Source organism: Phyllopteryx taeniolatus, chromosome 14 (assembly GCF_024500385.1).
Source record: "Phyllopteryx taeniolatus isolate TA_2022b chromosome 14, UOR_Ptae_1.2, whole genome shotgun sequence".
Taxonomy (NCBI): domain Eukaryota; kingdom Metazoa; phylum Chordata; class Actinopteri; order Syngnathiformes; family Syngnathidae; genus Phyllopteryx; species Phyllopteryx taeniolatus.
Window position 1 is genome coordinate 10329372 of NC_084515.1, and position 27772 is coordinate 10357143.

A 27772-nucleotide genomic window follows, 5' to 3' on the forward strand; every position below is an offset into this window, starting at 1 on the left:
TCTCCCAGCTGACTCTGGGCGAAAGGCAGGATACACCCAGAACTGGTCACGAGCCAATCGCAGGGCACACATAAACAAACAAGCATTCGCACTCACATTCACACCTACGGCAATTTATAGTCTTCAATTAACCTACCATGCATGTTTTGGGGATGTGGGAGGAAACCGGATAACCCGGAGAAAACCCAGGCAGGCACAGGGAGAACATGCAAACTCCAAACACGTGAGGCCGAATTTGAACAGAACTGTGAGGCGGATGTGCTAACCAGTCGGGCACCATGCCGCCCTATATCGTTGTGCATCTGACAGCTATTTATGCTTGAAGAAACTGAAAAATCAAGCTTTTGAAGCTGCAGTTCAAGAGAAAATCCCACATTTTAAATTAAGATGCGTTCTCTTGGGCACAGATAATTAGCTGTTACTAGTGAAGTGGATGAAAAGATGACATCCAATTCACTTTTTTCATCCTCCTGGTCCTCCATCTTATCATCATGTCATCCCACCGAATGCCCAAAGGTTGGAGCGACACGGAATGATGAAGTCACTCATCACAATGATGATGACGATGATGATGTTGGAGACAACTGCAACGGCTATCGTGAAGAATGAAAAGATCAAGATGAGGACGATGAGAGGAAAAGTTCTCAAGTGCATCATTTTGATGCTGAAAAGTTACAACATGCTTCTTTTATAACTAAAAAATCATCACTGCTGGTGTAGATGGACAGAAAATCCATCAGAAAGAAGTATTATGATGGACCATGCAAATGAAATTCCCAGGGGGAAAAAAACAAGGCAGAAGATGAAGAAATGCAGCAATGACTGAAGAGACCAACACATGCATACGTTAAGATGAAAAGCCCCATTGCAAATAGGGACTATGCAAACCCAGCTCATTAGCAGGCTTCAATATTTTAGATCTAATAATAGTTTTCTTCTCATTTTTTTTATTTAAGCATGATTCACCACTGGACTCTCCAGTTCCTTTTATCCCCACATGTACTGATATTTAGGAGTTTTTAAAGAATCTGTTTACAAAACAGAAACATAATAGTGGTACACACATACCGCTAATCAGGCTGAATTTGAACATTGCCCCTATCTTTTCGATCAGCAAAGGCCTGATTGTCGAATGTCAACAAAAGGATTGTGAGCTATTATCCACTGGGGTGTATTAAGATTAAGTTTTCCAGTGAGGTCCCACAATTATAAATGTTAAACCTGTTCCACATTTGGAATGGGAAAATCCTAATGTGTGTGATCAACACAAGTTTTGCCAATCGACAGATTTCGTGACTGGGACCTGAAACGGAATATAGCCAACTAGAAAGCTGGCTGAAACTCGCACGTGTATAGACAATATAACATGTCTAATAAGGCATTCACCACAATAAAAATGACAAGGAGAAGAGTTATCCACTGCACTGTAGTTACAAGAAAAGCCAACACTGAGCCGCATACTTGCGAATCGTTATTCGGAAATTCACAGAATTTTCCTTTGGTGCCATTTTGTGGCATTTTAGGATTAAGAGACCAAGTTGAAGTAAGGATAAAAGTGCACTTTGTCAGTTCATAGCTTTGTTCATCCATCCATCCATCCATTTTCTGAGCCGCTTTTCCTCACTAGGGTCGCGGGCGTGCTGGAGCCTATCCCAGCTGTCATCGGGCAGGAGGCGGGGTACACCCTGAACTGGTTGCCAGCCAATCGCAGGGCACATACAAACAAACAACCATTTGCACTCACATTCACACCTACGGGCAATTTAGAGTCTCCAATTAATGCATGTTTTTGGGATGTGGGAGGAAACCGGAGTGCCCGGAGAAAACCCACGCAGCCACGGGGAGAACATGCAAACTCCACACAGGCGGAACCGGGTTTGAACCCGGGTCCTCAGAACTGTGAGGCTGACGCTCTAACCAGTCGTCCACCGTGCCGCCTAGCTTTGTTCAATTAGACAAAAAAGTGCTTTGTTGCCATCTTGTGGCATCCACGGGCAATTACAAACCTTTTTGGGCAGGTTTCAATTACTCTCAGATTTTCACTATTCGCGTAAGGGCTCGCTCCCTATTGTACAGTCCACTCTTTATTCTCCGTCCTGTCTAGTTATGTGGCACAGCGCTGCCTCTCACAGTTCAGTCTTGGTACTACATCAGTTTCACCATTAGGTATGTGAATTGATAATTAGCCAATCCAATTCCTTCTTGATTTTTTATTATTCTTAATGAATGAGCGAATTAAACAATACAAATGATATCACTGATGTCATTATAAATGTATACTGTATATCATAATCAATGAAATTTTTCTACATATTAGAAGAGGTCACCCTTTTGATTAACTTCAAGGTTTGAAAGTGTTCTAAGTAGCACTGGTATCTTTTCACATGGAACACTGCCAGACTTCAGAGTGCTTCTGTCTTGACACCATATGGGAAAAGTTCTGAACCAAAATAGACTTCAAGCGTGCGACGACTCATTTGCGAAAGTAAGAGGAATCGATAAGCGCAATCGCCAGGCAGGCAAACAAACAATACCTAGGAATCAAATTACTGGGAACATTTTTTATTCCCATCCTTACTCGCCATTGTCAGAGGAGACATCGTCGTGTGTGGTGTGCTGTGTGGGTCATCTATAGTACATCACAAACTTTAAGAGTAATAAGAACACACTTGCCAATTTTTTCCTCGGCACGTGTGGGGTATCTCACGTTTTAAAAATCGGTACGGGTACCGATACAGGCACCTCGCTTCAGACTATACTTCACTTTTACCTGTGAAGGCATCTATGGAAGCCACGTTGCTCTGCTGTCTGCCTCTCTTGGCTGCCACAGTGATAGTGTATTCCGTGCCCGGCTCCAGGTCTGTCAGAGTGGTAGTGGTTTCATCTCTAGGGACAGTCAGCTGGAACACAAAGAAAACTTGAGTTAAATGACAATAACGCACAACGGTATACTCCTTCCTGTTCATTTAAAAGGAGATTCTTAAGCCATATTTGAGAAGTGTTCGCCATTCTCATGGTTCACCTCAGTAGACACGCCTGAAGATGATGTATAGGTGACTTTGTAGAAGTCAATGGGGCCCTGGACCGTGCCCCACACCAGGGTGATGGTGTTGTCCGTAGACGCTGTGACAGTTAGATCCATGGGCACGTCCAGACCTGGCACAATGGAGAAACAAAGACATACCTGTTAAAATTGATGTTAGAAATGTCAATGTGCAAATACATGATACTGTTTGCAACCCTGTACCTGATAAGCAGCCATGGAGCCATGGATGGTAATATATTTAAGAGTGGTCAATTACAAGAAATGCATTGTCTTTGACCAAGCCAAGTTGTGTGTTCAGGGTAAAAAAATGTCTAAAATTGTGCAAACCCGCGGCACAGTGTCCGACTGGTTAGCGCGTCTGCCTCACAGATCTGAGGACCGGGGTTCAATCCCCGGCCCCGCCTGTGTGGAGTTTGCATGTTCTCCCCGTGCCTGCGTGGGTTTTCTCCGGGCACTCCGGTTTCCTCCCACATCACAAAAACATGCATGGTAGGTTGATTGAAGACTCTAAATTGCCCGTAGGTGTGAATGTGAGTGCGAATGTTGTTTGTTTATGTGTGCCCTGCGATTGGCTGGCAACCAGTTCAGGGTGTACCCTGCCTCCTGCCCAATGATAGCTGGGATAGGCTCCAGCGCTCCGGCGACCCTTGTGGGGATAAGCGGCTCAGATAATGGATGGATGGATTGTGCAAACCTTCATGCATGACTACGTAGGACGTTAGCCTATCTTACAGCAGCTGAGTTTAAGTGTATCAAAGGATTAAATTTAGGTGTGTTTCTCGCTTTTTGCAGTGATCGAAAGCCAAACCATAAAAATTGTGATTTCCTGGGGATAAAATGACTGTTTATCCTGGGAGGGGAAAAAGGCTGCTATAGCCCATCTCCTGAACACACTCTTATGTTACAGAAAGGACCCCTACATCCTCTAATGCACATAAAGCATTCACACCGTGACGTCTTTCCAATTCATGCGAACACAAACATGATGAAAAGGAGCTGCAGTCGCGGGTTTAAGCTTCAAAGTTACAGGTCAGTAATTCTTTTCTTGACATAAGAGGATGCGTTGGATGATACACTTTCTGCTTTGAAAGCACTTTTTTAAACACATCTGCATCAATACAAACAGACTCCTCATCTGCTTTTTGTACTCTAAGCTGCAGTAAATTGGTGACTGGGTTTTAACATGGACAACAAAATCAAATATTTGGAATTATAAATACAATTTGTATTTTGTGTCATTGCAGTTTAGAAGCTGATGATTGAAACGCCAATCCTTAACGTTCATCTATTTATGCGTCAGGAGATTAAGACACTGAACAAAAAATGTTAATTGGATCATCCTTTGTGCTTTCGCAACTCACTTAAATGGAATGACGAGAGCAGCTCAAAGAGGATACTCAAAACAGAAAGATCATCTGGATAATTGAGGCATAGTATTGAAAAACTCATTGAAATTGAAAACCACATTCAGCGTTTACAGTAAGTACAACAGGAGTGCCTGACAGCTGACAAAATATGTGGTCTTTAATTCCATATCAGTCAGACATTTAAAAAAGAAAACTATCGAAAAATAGGAAAATATCCATCGAAGAACAAGGTGAATATGTGGACTAATTTTAGAATCCCATGGATTGTGAACAAAATGTCCTTCCTTTACAATGGGAGAAACCAATCATTTTAACAATTCTTTATTTTTTAGGTGTTCCAAAAACTAGCCCACAACACCAGTTTCCCGAATTGGCCTAAATGAGCCCCAATCAAAGGCAGATATCCTAGACAGATGGGTTACTGTGTGGGGCCTCGGCAGCTGAGTAAAGTATGCTACAGCGCACGTCTCTTTTATGGAGAACTGTTTGTAGAAGTACCAGTACGAATAATACATAGTATTGTTTCATCTTTGATGGTGAGGTATCGCGGTACTTTTCTAATACCAGTATAGCGTGCAACTTTCCTCAGTAGTGCCTCTGCGAAGTTAGAAAAAATTAGTACAGCACAGGCTGATATTGCCCAACATGGCCGCCCCCAAAATCGATGAAGATTGATCAATTATTCTGTCTAATTATTATTCCAGGAATGCAATATAAATCTGAATACCGTGTTTTGACTAGTGCTGGCACATACAACATATTCTTGCAAAAAAAAGATGTTGTGTTTAGTTCCCCTTTAAAGGGTATGGTAGGTGGGTCTGGAGCGTATCCCCCGCAAAAATCTCATGCAGTACATTGACTTTGTGTCAAACTACAATTTGGATTTTAGCCCTATTTCACACTAATAATAGATAGTCACTAACCCGTTCTGGCGTTCATAGTGGCCGATGTGCTCTGGTTACTGCCTCTCATGCCAGAAATGCCAATACCGTACTCTGTGCCAGGCAGTAGGTCTGAAACAAAGTGAATGAATTAACGTCAACCATAGAGATAGACAAGCAATCATAAGGGAAACACAAAACGCAGAAAGAGAGGGAGAGTGATTATTTTCAAGAACAAATCAAAGCATCAATTGCACAAGATAACGCATACTTCCAATTCCCTTGCCTCCAATAAACCCAAGGGACAACAAGTATCTGGACAAATACAATCAGTAGTGGCCAGCCAAGCAGCCAACCTGGCGTGTTGCACATTTACCACAGTACACAATAGATGAGCTTGGGTAATGCAAAAAAGAAACAGCAAAATCTTTGTGCAAAGGACCCTCGGGTTTGTTGATGACAATTTCTTTACACTTACCGGTGAGAGTGGCCTTTGTGGTGTCTCCCTCATTTCTTGGTACAATTACTTTTTCGTATTGATCACCTGCCAGTGTGCTGTACACCACCTGGTAGGCTTCCACCTACATGCGCACATAATTAGGTATATTAAAACTATGGATCACGCTCAATGTTTATTTTCAGTTAAAAATGGAAGCAACACTCCGAGCCAACAAACACACACACACAAAGAGATTATATTGTCTGGTAGCAAATATAGTGGAACCTTTTAAAGGGGGCATATTATGGAATGATGACATTTTAATTGTTTTTTTTTTTTGTATAGAAATACTGTGCCTGCCCACCCATCAAGTATTAAATTACAAAAACAAGTACTCAAAGTAGGCACACCCCAATGGCCTTGTGCTGACCTCTGATCTTGGGTTTCAGGAGTTTACTGAAACTATGGCGGGATATCCACCCCGAAAAATTAAAAAATGCAAATGTGAAGGGACCTCAGGCAGCTGAGAGGATTCAGAAGCAACACACAAACCACCAACATTTCTGCTTGAGAGGTAAGTAAATCACCTCTTTTCGATTTTTGATTGTACATTCCATAAAATAAAACTTCAAACCGATAACATTTAGTGTTACAGTAACACACATTAGAAATAAGTCAAGCTATGACTGTCGCAGCCGTGGCTAACTTAGTATTGCTAACGCTGCTATTTTGCTGAAGCTGAATATGGAATCTCTGTGAATTTGAAAATTGCACTCTTGCATGTTAGTGAGGGGCGTGGCTTTGGTCAGAGACTTGAGTGGGAGGAGGGTTGACTGAAGTGAGGCTACATTCAAATCAGTGTTAACACTGCAAACGCCCCTTTAAGCCGAATGCCACCTTTTGAAAAAAAATAATTTGACCACCACATTTGGGGAAAGCTCTACAATATGTCTCAAAAAACGCAAACCACCACAATGTCAGCTGAGGGTTTTCGTGTGACAAAACGTTTAATGAGTGAAATGTGTGGGATGCATCTGTGACACAAATCACCTGCGCATGACACCTTAGACATTTGTTGTTAAAGGAAAGATTAACTTAACTTACTTCCTGTAATTACTGTTACTGTTGTCTGATAATTGCTTTAAGAATGATAAAATATTACTTAAAAATTAGTTACTGAACTAAACGTTTTATGATGGCAATTTTATGGCCATTATTTGTTATTATTTATTTATTTATTTTGTTTTGTTCAAGGTTTTTTTTTTTAATGTTGCGTTTACTCTCTGCAGAATCATGAGGCAGTTAATGATTGAAACTAGCACAGACTGAGAATGGGTAATTATCTCCAGTGATCCCCATTGGACTCAGTACTGCTAAAGAGCTCGGGGACTTTTTAAAGATTAGAGTGAAACATTCTGGAACATCAGTTGTGTGAACTGTGTTGATTATTTTAATATATACCGCCCCCCCCCCCCCAAAAAAAAAAAGAGTCAAAAGCTTAGCCTTGCTTTGGATTTGAGTGAGTACAGGGGGTCTTTGCTTCATGTTCAGAATCAGAATCATCTTTATTTTGCCAAGTAGGTCAAAAACACACAAGGAATTTGTCTCCGGTAGTTGGAGCCGCTCTAGTATGACAACAGACAGTCAATTGACAGAGAATACTTTGGAGACAATCAGACATTGAGAAAAAAAGTCACTGAGCTGGTTGTTGGTTGACGTAGCAGTTTTCCCAATGTTTATAATTACAATAACATCAATGCCAACTTTGGTTAGCCTGTCTCAGGCGTTTCATATTATATGTTAACATTAAGCTCGTTTGTTAGTCAATTTGAGTTTTGGTTGACTTGCTAACTAAAAAAAAAAAAAAAAAAGAATTATTTTATGTCTACTACAGCGTATCAGGGTCACCTAGTGAGCAAAAAAAAAGCTGCGATGTGATTTAAAGTTGTCATGACAACATTTAAAGTCGCAGCAACAGAGTCTCACGTGAACGCCGGTTGTGCCGTGTGGCCACGTACTATTACGCGGCCCACTGTTCACAATCCTGAAATGTCGGAAACCGAGGCCCACCCGTAATTGGCTACAGTATGTCGCTACGATAGCTCAGCGCTCAGTGAAATTACCTGCGCCTCGCTGTTGTCCCATTCCAACTCCAAGGTGGTGGAGGTCTTGGAGAGGAGACGCAAGTTCTTGGGGGCGTCGATCTCTGAGAAGAACGATAAAGCTGACAATGTTGGGGACACTGAGACCAATTCTCAGGGAGAGTGAACAAGCAGACATCAACACTGTAATCACTGTCAGAAACACATGCAGTATGCTACAATCATTGCTACATGCATGCAATAACAAGTTCAACACAGCATAATATTCGGTGTGCAAACTTTATGGGACTCTGCCATATGACCTTGAACAGCATGGTACATCAGGCCATATGTCATCAGCACTTCTATTCCCAGAGGCAGGCTCAGGATAGCATGCAGCATGATTACAACATCTGCTTGCTGTCAGCCCTCACCAGTTGTAAATTCAATGGGAATGGAACTGCTCGCGTTTCCGTTCCTCACTCCGCTCACGGACACCTCGTAACGGGAACCGGGACGAAGGACCTTCACAACAAAGTAGGAGGGATTGGTTATTTTAGAGCAGGTGTGGGCAAACATTTGTACTCAAGGGCCACATTTGAGTTTTAAAGCAGATAGCAGGGCCTAGTCATTTGTAGAGGAGGTAAAAAATTATCATGAAAGTTAAAATGTGCATCTGAAATAGTCTATTTCTACTGTATTATTTATAATTAACTACATTATAATTAATCAACAAATTATTTTGAAAAAAGCTAAATGCATATTGTCCCTGTCATGCCAAATCCTCACATCTCCAAAATAACTTCTCTTCGGGAAATTAAAAAAACACTATCTTCCTTACATCTTATAATACCTTATATATTGCTATCGTATACTTTTGTGCACTAACATCAACACAACAGCACCTCATGTTGTCAAGTTTCAACGACCATGTTTAATCGTTCATTTATCATGCTGTCATTGATTGTGTATATCCACTTGTTTCCAATTATTCAACAGAATAACACAGCTTTGTGTTCAACTAAACAGGTTGAGATTTGATACTGAGTAAGTCAATTTGGAACTAAATTGAGACAAGATCATCATTTCAGTTTTTCTACTTTTTGTGACAATTTTCTTTGGTGGTATGCCCTGAGATTTTTCTAATGTAAAATATGTAACGTGTCAGTAAAAGTTGGGAAACACTGAATTATTCAAAATTGTACTTTATTGCATGAGCACAAAATTAATATTTAGTAATGTTCTTGTGTTATGTAAAAGTAAAGAAAGTAACCAATTATTATTATGACATTAATCAATTCATTTTAATTAACAATTTTAGGAAAAACAAATGCCACTCACCTGCAGGGTATACTGGCTGAGCGTAGGCTGGAGGCGAAAGGTAGTGCGTGGGCCCTCGCCTCCCACGAGGCCGTAACGCAACACAATCTGATCAATCTTGGCTTTCGGCGGGGTCCACTCTAGGAACGCTACCGTGTCAGACACATCGCGCACAACCAGCTGAGTGGGGCCGTCGATCACTGTAAAACAAAGACGGCACCAATTAGACAATGCTTATCGACCAATGGTGACATTTATACCAACTATTTAGTGTGTGATTGTGGTAATTGGGTCGATTAGTGAAAAAGTCCTAAAACTTGTACATACTAAGCCAAGCCACTGTATAAGTGCAAGTCAAAGAATCAGAATTCAGTAAAAAAGCTCATTCACTTTAGTTTAATGAAAACATTTTTAACTCATACATGATACAGATGCTATTCTATTTAATTGTACAGACTTTTTTATTTTATTTCAAACGAGGCATCTATTTTGGCAGAGGTGTTTACTTCTTTCAAATGAACAATGAACCTTCTAAAGTCCCTGTAAAGCAAATACAAATTTGCCTTGTACATTTGACACCACAGAGAAGAGTGTTGTTAACAACACTACCAAATTTGAATGATCGCACAGTAAATAAAATAAAGCTTCAAAATCGCAAAAAAATTAAGCCATTGTCTCTCAAGCGCTGTGGGCGTGGCCACTGAATGCACTCAAACCACTCTACGCTGAACAGTCAACTGTGAATCAAATACTACTACTTCGGCCTAAAAAAAATAATGCTACTTCATCGAGCACCTTTGTTGTGTTTGAGCTGCGGAAATATACCTACGTAAAGCTGCCGGTGGCTGAAATACAGTATATCTCACCAGTCCATCGTGGGGCTTTTCCGCACCGTGACAACGAGGCACTCTAAAGTGGCCACACCGGTTGTGAAGCCCTTGTCCAAACACTGGCTGTCAAATCTGACTTTTTTTGCTTCTTGAAATCGTTCTTTTTTCTGTTTTTTTCTCCGTGCTCTTCCGTCTTTCTCTGCGTGACGTGCGCACAGCCAACAACAAGGCGCTCTAAAGCAGCCACAGTAGCGGATTATCCAAAGGGAAGATGTATTTTCAGAGCTAACTAAAGCCGACATGTATTATTCACACTTAAGTGCAATCTAATGAAAGACTAATCTAATGAAAGTGCAATGTGTGTCTGATCATAACCTGTGCAATAACCGAACACTAAATTAAAATATGGTCATTCTCCCAAAAGTGAACACTTGTATATTCTGTAAATGAATTTTTTTCCCCCCAATAATTGTGACTTTATATGTCTTCTTCTTTGTTGACCTCAACGCTGCAAAATGGGAGATGCCGAGCTGATTTTTCATTGTTGCTGTGACAGTGACAATAAAGCTCTCTTGTATTCTATCGTATTCAAACTGCACATCTCAATCACGCCGGATAACCAATGATATATCTTAAAAATCATTTTGATTGTTTCTCATGTAATATTTGAATTTCTTGAGATGGTGAATTTTGGGTTTTCATTAGCTGTAAACTATGATCATAAAAATCTTAAAACAAATAGAATAACAACATATTTCACCCTGTGTTTAGTGAATCTATACAGAGTTTCAGATTTTGTACTGCACTACTGAAATAAATGAACTGAAACTAACTGAAACAACCCTTTCCATGTTATTCGAACTTACTGAGATGCACCTGTACTTTAAGACAAATTTGACATTTGGAGAATGGAGCAAATCTTTTCCAAGGTGTCAATTTGAGAGTAACATTCTGTGCTGCGATGGCACTTTTCTTCTTGCGCGTTGACCCGTGAGGGAACTCAAGTGAATGGCATGTTTCACAGAATGTACAAAAAAGGGAACCGCACTCTCTTTCAAAGAATTTCTTTGCGCTTTCTGGGTGAAAAAAAGTTGGACACATTGTAGGTCCATCTTCTTTCTTGATGGAGTCACAGTTGGGCCCCTGGGGCTCGTCCTAGAAAAAGAGCCTGAGCCAGACAACAGCCAAGAAGAATCTCCCCCTGGTTTTTACATCGGACACCTCATCCTACTGTAGTTCCGATGTCTCCGAGGAAGAATAAATCTTTCTCATAAATAACAGAGTGCCTTCAAATTTGTCTTAACCCTCTTACGTTAACCAATCAGGTATCCAAGAAATATTAATGAGCTAGCAGCATGAATTATTTATCAACACTTAATTATACGATCATGACTTGAACAAAGTCTTAAAAGGATATTGATGGTGTCTGGACTACAGTCATGAGAGTCTGAAATTTGATGAACAACTTTTCAATTGAATCTATTCGAAATGCATTTATGAAGCCAGCTGGATGAGGAGTCAGCGTGATACATCATTGAGACAGAGGCAGCTCATCAGTCTCTGTGTGTGTAATATTTAATATTAATATACTACTACCTTTGCTGGCAGTGAATGTGATTTGTAACTTTGTTTTAACAAGTAGCAGTTGCAGCTAGATATCTGATCCACAGGTAATGTAGGCATGTAAAAAGTAGGCGATTGGGGAGGAGGGTGGGGGTGGGGGGGGGGGGGGGGTAGCCAGTCAGTCACAGGTCACGTCCATCCAGCCTACCAGTTTTCATACAATTTATTCGGATTGGTAAGTGAGCTGGGCAACAGTCAATTACAGGGCGCATATAAACAAACAACCACTCACACACTATCACACCTATAGAATATTTGGTCTTTAAAGCACAGAGTATGCATATTTTTGGAATATGGGAGGAAGTCGGAGTATTAGTACAGTACAATAAATCTTATTCGATTATTATGTTTAGTTTATCCATCCATTCATCCATTTTCTGAGCCGCTTCTCCTCATTAGGGTCGCGGGCGTGCTGGAGCCTATCCCAACTATCATCGGGCAGGAGGCGGAGTACACCCTGAAATGATTGCCAGCCAATCGCAGGGCAATGTTTAGTTTATATTCATGTATATTATTATTATTATTATTATACATTAAGTAATCATTTTAATTAATGACTAATTCAATTATTACAAGTGTTACTTTAGGGCAAAATTACAACAGATTCTTGGATTTCAATCGCGTATTTTACATCAAGAAACAGAAAATCTTATTACATTTGTATTATTATCATATTTATTTTACATTCATGTTGTTACAGTATAGTGTAAACATTTTAAAGGTGTACTGCATTGTTTTATATAAAATAACTGATGTGTATTACATACTGCAAACAGCCGTTGTTGCATTTATGTTGACGAAATGGATGGCGGAAAACTTAAAATGGGTTGAAGCAACCAGTAGCATCAATTTGTGTCGTATATCAAGCTGTCTGCATCCGATTTTTTACGTACGTGTCGTGACGGCAGCGGTAAAGGGCTGACTGCGACCCTGATCCCTAAGCGCCACCAGGTTCACTGTGTACTCCTCGCCTGGTCTCAGACCAGTTTGTAAAAAGGATGTGATGGTGCTGGGCAGCTGGGCGGTCATCCCGCCATCATTGTCCTGAGAAAGAAAAAAAAAAACAGAACATACTGTAGATTAGGACGGCCACATGGGACTGATTGGCATACAAAGCCAACCTGTGTTGGTTGTCTGATAATTCACCTATTCGCTCGGGGGTGGTATTATAATAACAGTATTTCTTTGCTTGCTTTCTGGTGGCATCTTGGTGCTGAAGTGAGTTGAGGAGCTGAATTCTGACAAAAGTAGTCATTTGCCACTATGGATGGGAATTGAAAGAAATGAATTTGTTTTCGATTCCAACCCAACTGCACTTAAGCTTCTTTAATTACAGATTTTCACAATTGCTAAAAGACTAAATTCTGTTCTCTGACCTCAGTGGTTTTCCATTTTTCAAATCCAATACTCTTGTCAAAATCTTAAACATGGTTCAGGTAGTTGGACTCAAGTTGTAAAACTCATCTGCTATTTTTTTTTTTTTTTGCAAAATCTCAAACACGTTCTCAGTCATTGAACACATTTCACACTGATAAACTTGTGTTGCAAAACTGTAAACATTGGCAGCAAACTGTGAACACAACTTCATCACAGCTTTTATCTTTTACACAAAACAATTCAAAATTGAACGCTCAAGTTTCTAAAAATGTGATCAGACTAATTGGGCATGATCAAATATTGTTGTAATGTTGTTTTACACTGCTGTCTCCAGCCAAGTCGGCATTGCAAATGAGAATCTGTTCTTAGTTGCGTCACCCGAATGAAAAAAAGGTTAAATAAATGAATACAATCCAGTTCACAGTATACAGGTGGGAAATGCACTTCACTCATGCCAAAAAAATAATTACTGTTATTACTTGCAATGACGATATTCGCGTGTGTGCTCCCTGACATTGTGCTCACTTTCAATCTTTGTGGGTGCGTTGCCCTACTTTCTGCGTTTCCTTTTTGGCACAAACTTCTCAGGTGGGCTGGCTTTGTGAGGAATGTGTCCTCGTTGGCTAATTCGTTTTGATTGACAGCTAATGCCCCCGGATGTGATTTATTTGTATTTTTTTTTCGTGTCACACTGAGCAGAGCCAGCGACAAGAATGCAAGATAACAGTTTCAATCACCTGAACGAAGTGTATCTATCAAAAACATTATTTTGTCAATGCTGTACTAGGAAAAAGTGATTTTGTATGTTAGTAACATGTTAGAAGCACACAGCCACAATTTATCAACAATTTAGCAGCTAATAACCGTTAGTTATATTGCTAATGTTAGCTACCATACTGACTCGTATGTACTGTATACTATAAGGCCATTGGCCACATTTCTTCATCAATTAATGATGACCTGAGAATTATATTCCTAAATAAAATTCAACACTTATAACCAGTATGGCTTAAAGACAGACTTGGTATAAAAAATAAGCACAAATCCTAAATAACTTGATTATATACAATATCTACGTTTAAAGTTAACCAGTCTTTTTTACTAGGTGTTGACTAAAAGAAAATAATTACAGATAAAGACAGTTTTCCTTTCTATAATCTTCGGGTTATTTCAATATTAAGTTTGTATTCATATCAACATGAAGTTGAGTTGCAAATTAATTTTGTTCCATGACCCTACTCGTAACTCAAAACACCGGTATTTCGAATCATCTTCCCACATTTAAATAATTGGATATTCCATTAATATATACCAGCCCCCCAAAAAACACAGACAAAAAAAAAATGTTACCGCTTATCCTCACTTGGGTCACAGGCGCGCTGGAGCCTATCCCAGCTATCTTCGGGCGAGAGGCGGGGTACCCTGAAGTGGTCGCCAACCAATTGCAGGGCACATATAAACAAACAACCATTCGCACTCACATTCACACCTACGGGCAATTTAGAGTCTCCAATTAACCACATGTTTGTATGTGATGTGTAACATTTCAGCAAATCACTTATTTCAATGTTTTGCAACACGATAGCTTAGTAATTAGCATAGCTTTGCCATAGTCTTCTCATATCCACTCCGCGTCCTCCCTTTGTGACACTTTTGTATGAAGCATGTTAAGAAGTATAGCCCATTCGTTACCATGGAGGCGATGATCAGTAACTCCGATCAATACAGTGACACCGGATGCAAAGAGAACTTTCGCCTCCGCAGATTGGCAGCCAGGGGGCATTATAAAATAGCGTGCACCAAGCAGCTGGTCAATGTGGACACAACGGTAATGTCAGGGGCTGGATTTTTTTTTCCAATATCTGGAACAATCAGTGTTACAGTTGTAACGAGTCAACGTTTGATTCCCGTAACAAAATACGGACATTCCGGAACATTTGGCAGCTCTGAGTACTAAAAATGATTAAAAAGCATGTAAAGAAACAGTTCATGCATCTTGAGTTCATGCTTAAACTCAGTGTTTGGCTCCTTTTGGTGTGTGAGCCTTGGCCACCAGGGGGAAGTATAAAACATATGTATATACACAAAGAAGACGGTCACAACTGCTCAATAAGTTGCAGTAATATAGGTCGTTTTAAAGAACCTATGCCTGTGAGTATTTTGATATTGTCTGTCTCCATGTGTTGTACCAACATTTGTATTCAAATATTCAACACTAGAAGGGTTATAAAATATTTTGGCAAACTTGATACCTATGCAATCAAAGGAGTTGCAAAAATGGTCATTTAAACAGAAATAGTTACATTTGTGCACTTGCAATCAATTTGAAAACTTTAGACAACAAACTGCAAAATTACAAAGACCACAAAAAAGCCACTTGACGATAAAAGGCCTCTGAACTTTCAAAGTTCCAAGATTTACATCGCTCAGCCAGCATTATCTTGATGCATATGTATCACAAGCTGTTGGGATGTACAGGCAACAACATGATGCAAAATACCCGGTGCTTGCTATTTTTTCTCTTTCAAGGGTGACAGGATGAGTCACAACATGCAATATGAGCTGTGTTTAAGCCACAAGCAACATTTAACACAACTTCACGTTCACAAAGACATTACATAATGGAAAGACTTCATTATAAATTGTGATCTTTGAACTGTTTTGAAGAGCAACTCAAATTCTTCAGTAAAACATTGTGATGCTATTGTTGCTAAGTACAGTATTTTCCAGGTGGGTTTAACTACAGGAGGAAGCTGTCGAGAAACAAGGGGGGTGCGGCATATACAGTATTGTGTACAGTAGACGGAATAAATCTTGCCTACAGTGTACATTTTGAGACGACCGACCAATCGCGATAACGCTTGTTGATGATGTCATTGTATCTTCCTTTGTGAAAATGGCTACAAGCACACATGACCAAGGAGCTCGAAGCAGTTTTGTTGGGGTAAAATTTTTTTGTATTTGTACATCCATGTCAAAAAGCCATGTATCTTCCCTGCTTTCCCAACTGCTCCAGAACTACCGCAGGAATGCTAGGCACTAATCTAACTTCCTCTAAATCCACACCCGCTATGGATTGCAGCTAGATGGCTAGCAAGCGGGACAAAACACTCTCCTTCCATTGTGCGGAGCCCGCTCCTCTCGAAGTCACTAATCAACGCCTCCAAGTACGCAAATAAGCTACACTTCTAAATGAGAACGAGGAGTAAGTAACAGGAGAAGACGTGGTAACCGATAAGCTAATGTAGCGAACAGAAACATCAGAAGAATTTTGAGATTTGCACAATAAACATTTTAAAAAATTGTGTTTGTTCTTTTATTTATTTATTTTAATCAATTTAGCTTTGAATTTACAACCTATTTAGAAATACTGTACTTCGATTATAATTTTTATACTTAATTTTATATTGTGATATATACAGTATAAACGAAGGAATTCAATTTAAACTGTGATGAGAATTTCAGGCCACACCGCCTAGCCCGACAGGAAACTATCCATCCATCCATTTTCTGAGCCGCTTGTCCTCACTAGGGTCGCGGGCGTGCTGGAGCCTATCCCAGCTGTCATCGGGCAGGAGGCGGGGTACACCCTGAACTGGTTGCCAGCCAATCGCAGGGCACATAGAAACAAACAACCATTCGCACTCACATTCATGCCAACGGGCAATTTAGAGTTTTCAATTAATGTGCATGTTTTTGGGATGTGGGAGGAAACCGGAGTGCCCGGAGAAAACCCACGCAGGCACGGGGAGAACATGCAAACTCCACACAGGCGGGGCCGGGGATTGAACCCGGGTCCTCAGAACTGTGAGGCTGACGCTCTAACCAGTCATCCACCGTGCCGCCCCTACAGGAAACTATTTAGTTTAAATGTTTTGTCAAAACTTGGAGGCACGATCAGCGTCACAGTTCTGAGGACCGGGGTTCAAATCCGGCCTCGCCTGTGTGGAGTTTGCATGTTCTCCTCGTACTGCGTGGGTTTTCTCCGGATACTCTGGCTTCCTCCCAAATCCCTCAAAATATTTTTTATTGAATACTCTAAATTTCCCGTAGGTGTGAATGTGAGTGCGAATGGTTGTTTCTTTGTATGTGCCTTGCGATTGGCTGGCGACCAGTTCAGGGTGTACCCCGCCTCTCGCCCGAAGATAGCAGTGATAGGCTCCAGCACACCCTATTGAGGATAAGCAGTATGGAAAATGAATGAATGAATGTCAAAATTCACGACTGACTGAAGTAGTCTAATGCTAATTATATCAGCATGCCCATAATTGAGTGATTGGTTGAAAAGGTACATAAACCTGAACCACATTGAAGTAAATGTGTGCTAGCAAATGTCACGTCTGCTGTAGTTGCACAACGTGAGGTTCACCCCTCTGTAAAAGGCAACAAATGAGGCAAGTGTTTGCATAAGCAAAGGCTTTAACGCATATTTCCATTAGGAGATTGTCAAAATTCACAATCCCCCATTGCTGGATTAAATCCACAGGGGTGGCAGGACTTCAAACTCCTAATTTGATTTCCCTCGCGGCTGCGAAAGTGCAGAAAGACTGGTGGTGGGTGGGAAGTGAGGGCCGCTTGCAGGGAAAAGAGGAAAGCAAAAGAGGTGAAGGAGGATGGAGGTTACCTCTGGGGCTAGGCGGCAGTTTGGAGATCACAGCGAGGAGGTGGAAAATGGAGAGTAAAAATGGGATGGAGGGATGAGTGGGGCGTTGAATGTTACTGGAAAGAGAGAAAGAGGGCGGCCCCATGAAAGACTGGATGTGGAGAACACAGAGGGGAGCACTAAAAGCAATAAAATCAAATTAGGAGGGACTCTGCTTTTTGATTTAGAAACATTCTACATTTAAAGGGGCTTGAAAGAAATACCCCCAAAAAAAGGATATCGTCAGATTTAGAACTTGGAAACCAGTCAAACCAAAGCACATCTCCCCCAGAGGAGACCTTAAAGGAGAAAAACCAATTACTGTGAGAGGGCTGAGATTAAAGTGGCCAGAGTACCTGAGTTTACCGCCAGATTTAGATGGAGAAAGGTTTTTGATTACTGGCTTTGAACCCGGGCTGACTATGGTTTAACAAAGGGTTATGCTCTCAAAGGGGTTTACTGGATCATCCTTTTAATAGCCAATAAGCTTCACACAATCCGACAGTCTAATTCAAAATAGACTGAATTGGGCAAAACCAATGCATTCCCATATGTTGCTCTCTAATGCTGTATGGATGCAAAACTCATTTTAATGACAATGCAGCCATTTTGTATTATTTTTCATGAATCTCATCAAAGCTCCTCATTAAGGTCCTCGTCTTTCTTTCCGTCGCAGGGACAACAAACTTATGTTGTTGCAATTAAAAGAAAAATGTTGGTCACATTTGTTAAAACTGTCGGTAGTACCTGACATTATATGAGGAAAACAATATGGGAAAAAAAATCTGCCCTCTCTGGCCCAGTTTTGTGCCTCTAACCCAGTGATATCCAACCTTTATGGAGCCAAGGCATATATTTTACAATTTGAAAATCTCACAGCACACCAACAAACAAAAATGGCACAAAAAGTGGATACATTTTGTACAATTACTGTATGCACTTCCTGCTATCTAATAGAAGAGCATTTCTTTGTTCTGTCTATCACTATGCCTCACTGGCATAAATAGATGAATAAAGATACATTATTTCTTGGAAGCAATTGAGTAAAATTTGATAATTTCCCACGGCACACCTGAAGAGCGCTCGCGGCACACTAATGTGCCCCGGCACACTGGTTGGGAATCACTGCTCTAACCTGTTTTTTTTTTTTCCCAGAAACCACCACACTTGAGGCAAACAACCAATCAGAGATGAGGGATGTGACTGATGAGTTGTCAATCATTTGCAGTGCACTCGCGGGCACACTCAAAGCGAGCACATCCCCGCTGCCTCACACTGACCTGTTCTTGCTCTTCACAAGCTTTACTGAAACTATGGTGGAATATCCACCTCTGGAAAAATAAAGAAATGCCCATCCATCATTTGTCAACAATTGGATATAAGACTAGCAAACAGAAGTAGAGCTAGGAGACCTCAGGCAGCTGGGAGGATTCATATGTGATGCGGAATTAGCAACATTTCTACTCGACTGGTACGTTTATCATCTCGTTGATTTTTAATCAACTGCACATTCCCAAAAAATCTAATTTCCAATTGATAACATTTTACGTCATAGTAACACACCATTAGGAATAATTCAAGCTACCAATGTGGCAGCCGTGGGTAACATTGGCTTGTTTACAGTGCTAATGCTAGCTTAGTATTGTTAGCGCTGCTATTTTGTTGAAGCTGAATATGCGTTCTCTTTGACTATTTATCACGACTACTCACTTTTATAATCGCATGCCATTATGAATGGCCGCGTTAGAGAATCTTGCACGAGCGAGAGAGGGGCTTTGGATATAGACTTAAGAAGGGTGCGGGGAATAGTGAAGTGAGACTCCATTCAAATCTTACAAATCTTTTAATAGTGTATATTGCACCTTTAATAGACCGGTAGTAGTAGTATAGTACCTTGGGGATGAAGCTGATCTCCCAGCCATCGAAGGAATAGTAGGAAGGTTGCCACTGGACCTCGACTGACGTCTCTGTAATGGATTTGAAGACTAAACCATCTGGATTGGAGAGATCTGGTGTGGAAGTGAGAGACGTATTATTTTCCTTCGGTGACCCGCATGGCCCTTACATCACATCGATCACATGCAGAAGGTGTCCAATGTTGAACTTTTCCCTCATAAATGTATTTGTTTTTTCCATCGCTCTTGTCTCTTAAACCATTCCCTTGGTTCTCATTTCCAAATGACACATTACTTAATAGATTGCTAAACCTTCCCAAACATACGTTTTCCAACACTGCTTAAATTTTTCAATATTATTTATTTATAGACTAGGTGGCTTTCCATATCAGTGTGGAAGCAAAACACCTCCAAAAACAGTCTGCGTGTATGTGTGTGTACTTCTGTCTGTCTTTGTGACGGCGTGTTCGGGTGGGAGGAAATGGGAACCCGGTGGCAGGGTGGAGCAGGTGACATTCTCACTCTGTCCATGCTAGGAAGCGCACCATATTTGTTTTCTTCATGCATTCAATATGAAAATGAATAAAACATGACGCCAGACTTACAGGTTGCGACAGTAATGCTGGCAGGAACACTGATGCTGTTATTAATGACAGCAAACATGTTGACGTTGTACTCCATGCCTGCATCCAGGTCTGAGATAGTGCAGGATGTGGTATTCCCCGGGAGCCGGATTTCTAGTTGGACACCTGAGAGATGCAAAATACATACAAGCTTGATCTTTTTTTATTATTTAGAAGCTTATTGTCAACAATTTTTTTTTTTTTTTTTTTTTTTTTAGGCATCCAGTTCTCATTGACATTCAAGCCCATCTCCAGACTCACCTCCCGGGCTGCTTGGTGTGTAGGTCACGAGATAATCCGTCAGGACCACAGAACCTTCCCACTCCAGTTCGATGTCTCTGTCTGTTACACCTCGGACCTTCAGGTTCATGGCAGGTGCAACTGTTGAGGGAGAATAACTGAATTCAGTCTAATGCTTGACAACAAAGGATAAAGCACAATGTAGTGTGATTAGCAGGAAAGATATTGTGAGTGTTTCAATGTTTGCACATGCTGCAACCACTTATTGGAGCAACAGTATTAATTGTGTTTTCAATATGTTGATCACGCTACTAATAAGCGCAATTTACTTGAAGTCACTGTTTAATACAAACCACCAAACACATGGGTATTCAGCAATAAATTATTAAAATAAATAAACATTTGAAATATATATATATATATAAAAAAACTGAAATAACAAATACAAGTCCCCTTAGGGTAAAATTGTGTTTGTATGCACTCCATCCATGCGAAACTTGCAAGAACCCCTGCTTTGATTAGTGATATTTTTAATTAAAAAAAATATTTGTATTAATGATAAAACTGATTCTATCATGTAGTAATTTATTTTAATTTAGTACAGATTACTAAACTGAGGGTACAGTTTCATACCTTGGCACCAGGGGGTACTCATGGAGCCCCCCTGGTGCCAAGGTATGAGAAAAATAAAATTCATTGATAATCTGTTCCCTCAATTTAGTAATCTGTATCCTCAATTTAGTAAACTGTACCCTCAATTTAGTAATCCGTGCCCTCAGTTTAGTAATCTGTACCCTCAGTTTAGTAAAGTATGACCAGTATTGTTTAGATTACTACAGTTTAAAACCCTGAAAAATCTATTCTCTCTGCTTTCAAACGCTGTGGGCATTTCCGCTAATTGCGGTGAAACCATGACCCACTAAACTGTCAACTGTCAATCAAGTACTACTCTACTACGACCTGGAAAACGGATGCTCTTTCGTCTAGCATCTTCAAGCCAGCACATAACAACGTGTTTGAGCCTCACAAATATCCAGTATCCGCATAAAGCCACAAGTGGGTTGAAATATATTCGTCGCGAGGCTTTTCCACGCCATGACAGTGAGATGTTCTTCAGGGGCCACACCAGTCTAGTCTTTTTTTTAAATGTCACTCTTCTGCCTTCTCTCAATGACATGCCCACAATCACGGACGACGAGGCGTTCAGAAGCAGCCACGCCAGCTGACTATGTGAAGGGAAGATTCATTTGCCTGTATCACCATCTTTGCACGTTTTCAGCTATTATCTTAAAAAATGTACCGGTATAATGCATTTAGAAGCAAAGTTCTGAATTCACTGTGCAGGGTCTTCAAGAATTTGTTGTGGTGACTTTACAATTTTTTTTATTGTCACCTTCTCAAATCTGCAGTTTTATTATTATTATTAATTTATTTTATTTTTTTACAAGCTTCATTTCTTCTGTGGAAAGTAAAGGACCAGCCAGAAGCAGCAAAGTGTTAACACGAAAAGCGGAGCACACTCCATCCAGGTTGAAATGGCAATAGTGAAGTCAAGTCACACACCGAGAAGTGGTGTTGAATTCAAATGCGCCGGCATAAACAAGAGTGTTTACAGTTCATTCGGCCAAAAACAATAACGGTGAAGGAAGGAAGACAGGTGAAAGGCAGGGCGGATCAGACGACAGATGACGGCATCGGCATGAGTTGGCGAAATGAGCAGACGGATGCACGCTCAGACAGGAGATAAGATGGCAGGAGGCGGCAGTCTGAAATGAGGGACATAAAATGAAAAGAATAAAGGAGAGTTTGGAGAGCCGGACGGAGTAGCAAATGGCATCTCCTCATCATCAACTCTGCGTCCTGTGATATTGGACTTTACAACCCGGTGCTGAATCCTCCAGAGAGAGTCTTTGGATTCTTTAGTGGCCTTTTCAGCTACCCCTTGACAGATGGCCATTGGCCCGCTTAGCATATTGGTTGCTTTGTAGCAGTCAATCTGCATGAAAGGGGAGGAGGGACTCCTGGGTTGGAGACATTTATATATTTCAAACAGCCAGAGCGTTATCAATTTAATAACAATAACAACTCAGAATAATTGCAGTAATCAGTGACAGATGAAAAACAATTCGATGATGACATAATGTATATGATGATTTGAAGAAGAGACTACATATGATTATTCAAGTTTTTAATAGGTAGATGTGGTGCGACTTAATGCTTATGAAAAAGACTAGCTCTTGTTCTGCAAGAGGTAATCAAGGAGCAGCTCATTTAGATAACATTGGGTGTCTGTTAACATCCACTACATTTTTCAAGTGACATCATTTGGATATGGGTCGCAGCATACAAAGAACAAAAGATGCATGGAATATTCTTAGATTGGAATGAGGCTTCGATCATGTGTGGAAAAATTTGATATCAAACATATCTGCTAATGTAAGCGTAAAAGGCTTGATTAAATATACCCCGTTAAGGTCAGCCTGATGTCATGTGAATACACTGATAAATGTGGTGTACACACACAGTAAATCAAAACTCCAGCGAGAGAATAAAGCATTATACAGCTATATGGTAGGCGGTGAGTCGACTAGTCGACGAATCGACTTTACTGCTCTGCATTGACATTAAAAGCTTGAAATCGTCTCATCGTTTGACCTTTTTGGCCTCTCGTCTTTCAATAGGCGCATTTACAGAGGACTTTTGACTCGCTTGCCCGATGGCGCCGTCAGACTATAATGTTCTTTGGAGCAGCAAAATGTCCGTCTAACAATGTCATCTTTCTTAACTCTTGACAAAGACAGAACACCATCGCCTTTTTTGCTACTTGAAATTTGACATCAACTTCCACATGAAATTAAAAATGGTGGTAATACAACTTGAGAGGAGCTCAATGTTCAGATTTGAACTTGGAAAGCTAACTGTTGTTTAGGGAAGTATCCTTCTAAAGGCTTTCTGCAGCCGTCTGAAGGTGAGTCTTAAAGGGTCATTAGATGTAATCAGTATTCTATCATAGGTGGCTCGAGCAGATTCTACGCAACTAAAACCTTGATGGTTAAATCTCACTGACAACAAAGGTCAATAAATCATTAGGACTCACCTTCAGGGAGCATTGTATAATAGTCCTCGAGAACCCACTTAAGTCAAATTCTTCGGGTAAGGTTTATAAATGTAGAGCCACCATAATACCTGCACATGAGCTATATTAAATATTTGGAAGCTGAAAGGCAATCATTTTTTGATTGACACTTTCAGAGAGGTATTGACAGGTTTGGGTAAATCTTTTGTTGTGCATGTTTGTAGTTTTTTTTTTTTTTTTTTTATCAATTTAAAAAGTGCACTGCTACAATGCACTCAGAAAAGTAGAGCACATGTTCATGTGCTATTTAGTAATAGTCAACGTCCAACACATTCAAGGGATAATTAAACTGGTCTTCACAGCCCCTTTTTCATGGTGAATTCTGGAAATGATCATCAAAGTTTGACTCCATTCTCCGCACACATTACATGTTTTAAGTTAAAAAAAAAAAGCTTCACAATTAAGCATTGTCCATCTGTCTAGTTGGAGTTCATCTGATTACGAGCTCTGGAATCGCCAGGAATGGCTGCTTTGACCCAAACTGGCCAACTTCCTGTTTAATTTCAGGCATAGGTCCTTGAGAATTTTTCATGCATCCTGTTATGCTAGACAAATCCACCAGACTTCTTGTCGATTGGTGGAACTGGTGTCAGGGGTAAATGTTTCTAACTTTGTAAGGGGTGGACCTGATTGAGTTTTGGGGGGTCATATTGGGTACTAGGGCTGCACGATATTGGAAAAAAATGACCTGCGATATATACTGCGATGTGAAATGATACAGGAACAGTGTTGGGAAAGTTCATTTTCTACGTGAACCAGTTCAAATTTCAGTTCATCGTTCCAAAAATGAACAAGTTCAGTTCAGAGTACATAATTGAAAACTTTTAACTAAGTTCACCGGACAAAAACGAACGAGTTCATAGGTATTTTTTTTCTTTTTTGCCAGCTGCAGCTCTCACCCTACAATCTCAAAAACACAAGGAAAACCTTTTTGCTTGAAACGTGTTTTTTTTTTTTTAAATGAGAAATTAAAACAAAAACAGGACTTCAGTCCTTAATGTGCAAACAAAAACATGCAACAGTATGAAAAGAATGATGGTGAAATTTTGCATTCCCAGCAGCTCTGGCTGACCATAGTAACAAAATAATGTACATACTCTTATATTACAAAACAAAATAAATTCCATATTATCACAGTGTTATAACTAAAGCATTCTGACACAAATAATTTTCCTAGTAATCCATTTTTACAATTATGTACTGAATTACAGCGGCACAGTGAGCGACTGGTGAGCACATCTGACTCACAGTTCTGTGGACCGGGGTTCAAATCCTGGCCTCGCCTGTGTGGCGAGGCCAGGATGTTCTCCCCGTGCCTGGGTGGGTTTTTTTTCCGGGCACTCCAGTTTCCTCCCACATTCCAAAAACATGCATGGTAGGTTGATTGCAGACTCTCAAATTCCTGTAGGTGTGAATGTGAATGGTTGTTTGTTTATATGTGCCCTGCGATTGGCTCGCAACCAATTCAGGGTGTCTCTCTCTCTGGTGCCTCTCTCGTGAACCGAGTGAGGAAAAGCGGTACAGAAAATGGATGGATGGATAATGTATTACAAAAGGACATTCACTCTTATTTAGATAAATTCGGCATGTTGAGGCCCCAGAATGGCCATTCATCAGTTTAATAATAAACAGAGATTCCTGCACAAACCCTAAGTAAGTGATGCACTGATACTAATACCTGTTTCGAGTATTGGTACTTGTAAAAAATCTCCGCTACTGTACGCATTGATACCACATCCAAAGCCTGAAATATACTGTACCTTACAGGTGAGAGCCATGTCACCCATATGTGTGTTGAGATATTTAAACAACACGGATTACAAAAATTTTAGGCGACTGCAAATTATGCTTGGGTGGCGAAGCACTGGCGCTCCCCAAGCAGTGTGGTATGTTGGATTTCTTTGATGATGCGGAGCAGTTGATAATTAGGTGTCATATTTTGTTTGTGTTTTAGATTTACTGTGTAATGTGCCCATGACAGCTTTCGTTAATTGTTATAAGCCCTACTGTGAGTTATGTCGCCTTAATAGTGACATTTTGCAGGCGGAAACACACCTTTTTCCATTTGAACTAATTTGCAGTTGTTCATGTGTTCATGTTCATGTGCAGATGAAACTGTTATCGGTAACTCCATCCATCTCTGTGTCATTTTCTTCGTATTTTGCTTGATTTTTTCTATTTTATTTTTCAACCGTTTGCTATGTAATTAATGCTGGGTTGCTGTTCAATACAGCTTGAATTTACACTAGCAGTCACGTAACGGCTGTGCGAGCTGCATTCAAGTACACTTGGTAAATGAAAGTTAAATGTGTTGGTCTTACTGTACAGTATTATAAAATGTATTACTAAGGGAATTAACTATTGTATTTGAATGTTTAGTTAACACACACAATGTGATCACAATTGTAAAGATTCATTTTATTTTTTTGTGGGATTTATTCTGTTATTGTTGTCATGTATTCATTACAAATACTCTAAAAAGTGTTTGTTTGAGTGAAATGTAGGTTAGGGTGACCCTACCCCTAAGATTTTTTGAACAATATTTCCATCCATCCATCCATCCATTTTCTGAGCCGCTTCTCCTCACTAGGGTCGCGGGCGTGCTGGAGCCTATCCCAGCTGTCATCGGGCAGGAGGCGGGGTACACTCTGAACTGGTTGCCAGCCAATCGCAGGGCACATAGGAACAAACAACCATTCGCACTCACAGTCATGCCTACGGGCAATTTAGAGTCTCCAATTCATGCATGTTTTTGGGATGTGGGAGGAAACCGGAGTACCCGGAGAAAACCCACGCAGGCACGGGGAGAACATGCAAACTCCACACAGGCGGGGACGGGGATTGAACCCCGCACCTCAGAACTGTGAGGCTGACGCTCTAACCAGTCGGCCACCGTGCCGCCTGAACAATATTTCATTATATTAAAACATTTTCTTTACAAGTGCAAGATGTAACAGAAATATCAAGTATCAGTATTCAGTATCGGTGAGTACTCAAATGTAAGCACTTGTATTCGGTCTGAAAAAAGTTGTACCAGTGCATCCCTAATCCCAGTTTCTCAGGCAAACAGTGTTTCTTTAGAACATTTGCTATACTGGCATGTTTGTCTTGCATTCCAGTCAATAATAGGCATCTAGTTAGAAGCACCAAAAAAATCATTTTCAAAAAGATTCTCAGTTTCTACTGTGTACGCTAAAAAGTTAACTCCTATATAGTATCTGACAATAATATAGGTGGCTATTGGAGTGATAGTGAAATACCTTTGCCGTCAATATGAGATGCCACTACTCAGTTCAAGTGGATCTCTGCTTTGTGGGTGGATAGATGTGTATGTAAAGATACTCTTCCTCTTATCTCACGCCTGAAGCATTCCATTTTAAGTCAACAGCCATCATTATTCCTGATAGTGAGAGGTCAGAGGACACTTGAAACACCTTTCGCTCTCCTGCTCTTTTTATACCGTGAAACACTTGAGCCTGTCAACCTAGAGGTCTGCGGTAATTGGACTGCTTTGTTTGGTATTCAGCAAAAAGCACCACCTATTTTCACATCTAATTGCAAAGGTATTAGCAAGTCAGACTACCTGACTTGGATATAAATAGGATGGCAAGGAGGGATCAACCAGAGAATACCGTCTATCTGTCATCCGCTCCCCTGTCTGTCCTCATCTATCACTCGCCTCCCAAATGGCATAGGAGGATCTGATATTTGGCGTGGAGGTGCATGGAACAAAGACGTGCGAGACTCCCAGGCCGACTCAGCAGCGGCTAATGTGACGCTTCTCTCCCAGGATGAATGTGACGTTTAACAAATGAATGCTTCTACACCTACTGGTGTCCGCCTAGTAGCACACACCACCGCCTGCATTCGAATGAGGCGGGCACCTAAAAAAATTATGCTTTCTGTAATTACAGCTACACGATCTATACAGCAAATGCAGCACCGTAATCTGTGGGGCTCGAATAGGCCACCGAGTGGTGCATTTAAATATGATGCCAGGTGGTTGAATTAATTTCGGCCCAGTTAAATCAGTTTTACTTATCTGCGCACATACCGTGCACATACAAGTATGTCCATACCTGCTGACGTACTGTTGAACTTCCAAAGTCAAACAGTAATTTTCTGGAAAAATGTGCCTAAGAAATTCATACTGAAGTTCAAACATTATCATGCACGACAACAGCAATTCTTGTCAGAACTTTGACTGTTGGGCAGCTCACCACAAGTTCCCAATGCTGCCCAATATTCGAAAATATTGCAAACATGACTATT

General features: G+C 40.6%; 1 protein-coding gene across 9 annotated transcripts in view; it reads right to left on the reverse strand.

Annotated features, from left to right (window-relative positions):
* Positions 1-27772, reverse strand: part of tnr (tenascin R (restrictin, janusin)) — a 178180-nt gene that overhangs the window by 46986 nt on the left and 103422 nt on the right. For 8 of the 9 annotated variants that reach the window (XM_061797969.1, XM_061797970.1, XM_061797968.1 and 5 more), the window contains 11 exons: positions 20386-20505; positions 20107-20250; positions 19500-19615; positions 12481-12631; positions 9156-9334; positions 8249-8339; positions 7857-7957; positions 5773-5875; positions 5337-5426; positions 3023-3156; positions 2771-2900 (listed from right to left, as the gene is read on the reverse strand). In XM_061797969.1, the coding sequence (XP_061653953.1) occupies positions 2771-2900; positions 3023-3156; positions 5337-5426; positions 5773-5875; positions 7857-7957; positions 8249-8339; positions 9156-9334; positions 12481-12631; positions 19500-19615; positions 20107-20250; positions 20386-20505 (1359 nt within the window). The remainder of the gene's footprint in view (positions 1-2770; positions 2901-3022; positions 3157-5336; positions 5427-5772; positions 5876-7856; positions 7958-8248; positions 8340-9155; positions 9335-12480; positions 12632-19499; positions 19616-20106; positions 20251-20385; positions 20506-27772) is intronic. The other variant, XM_061797973.1, reaches the window with a different exon arrangement.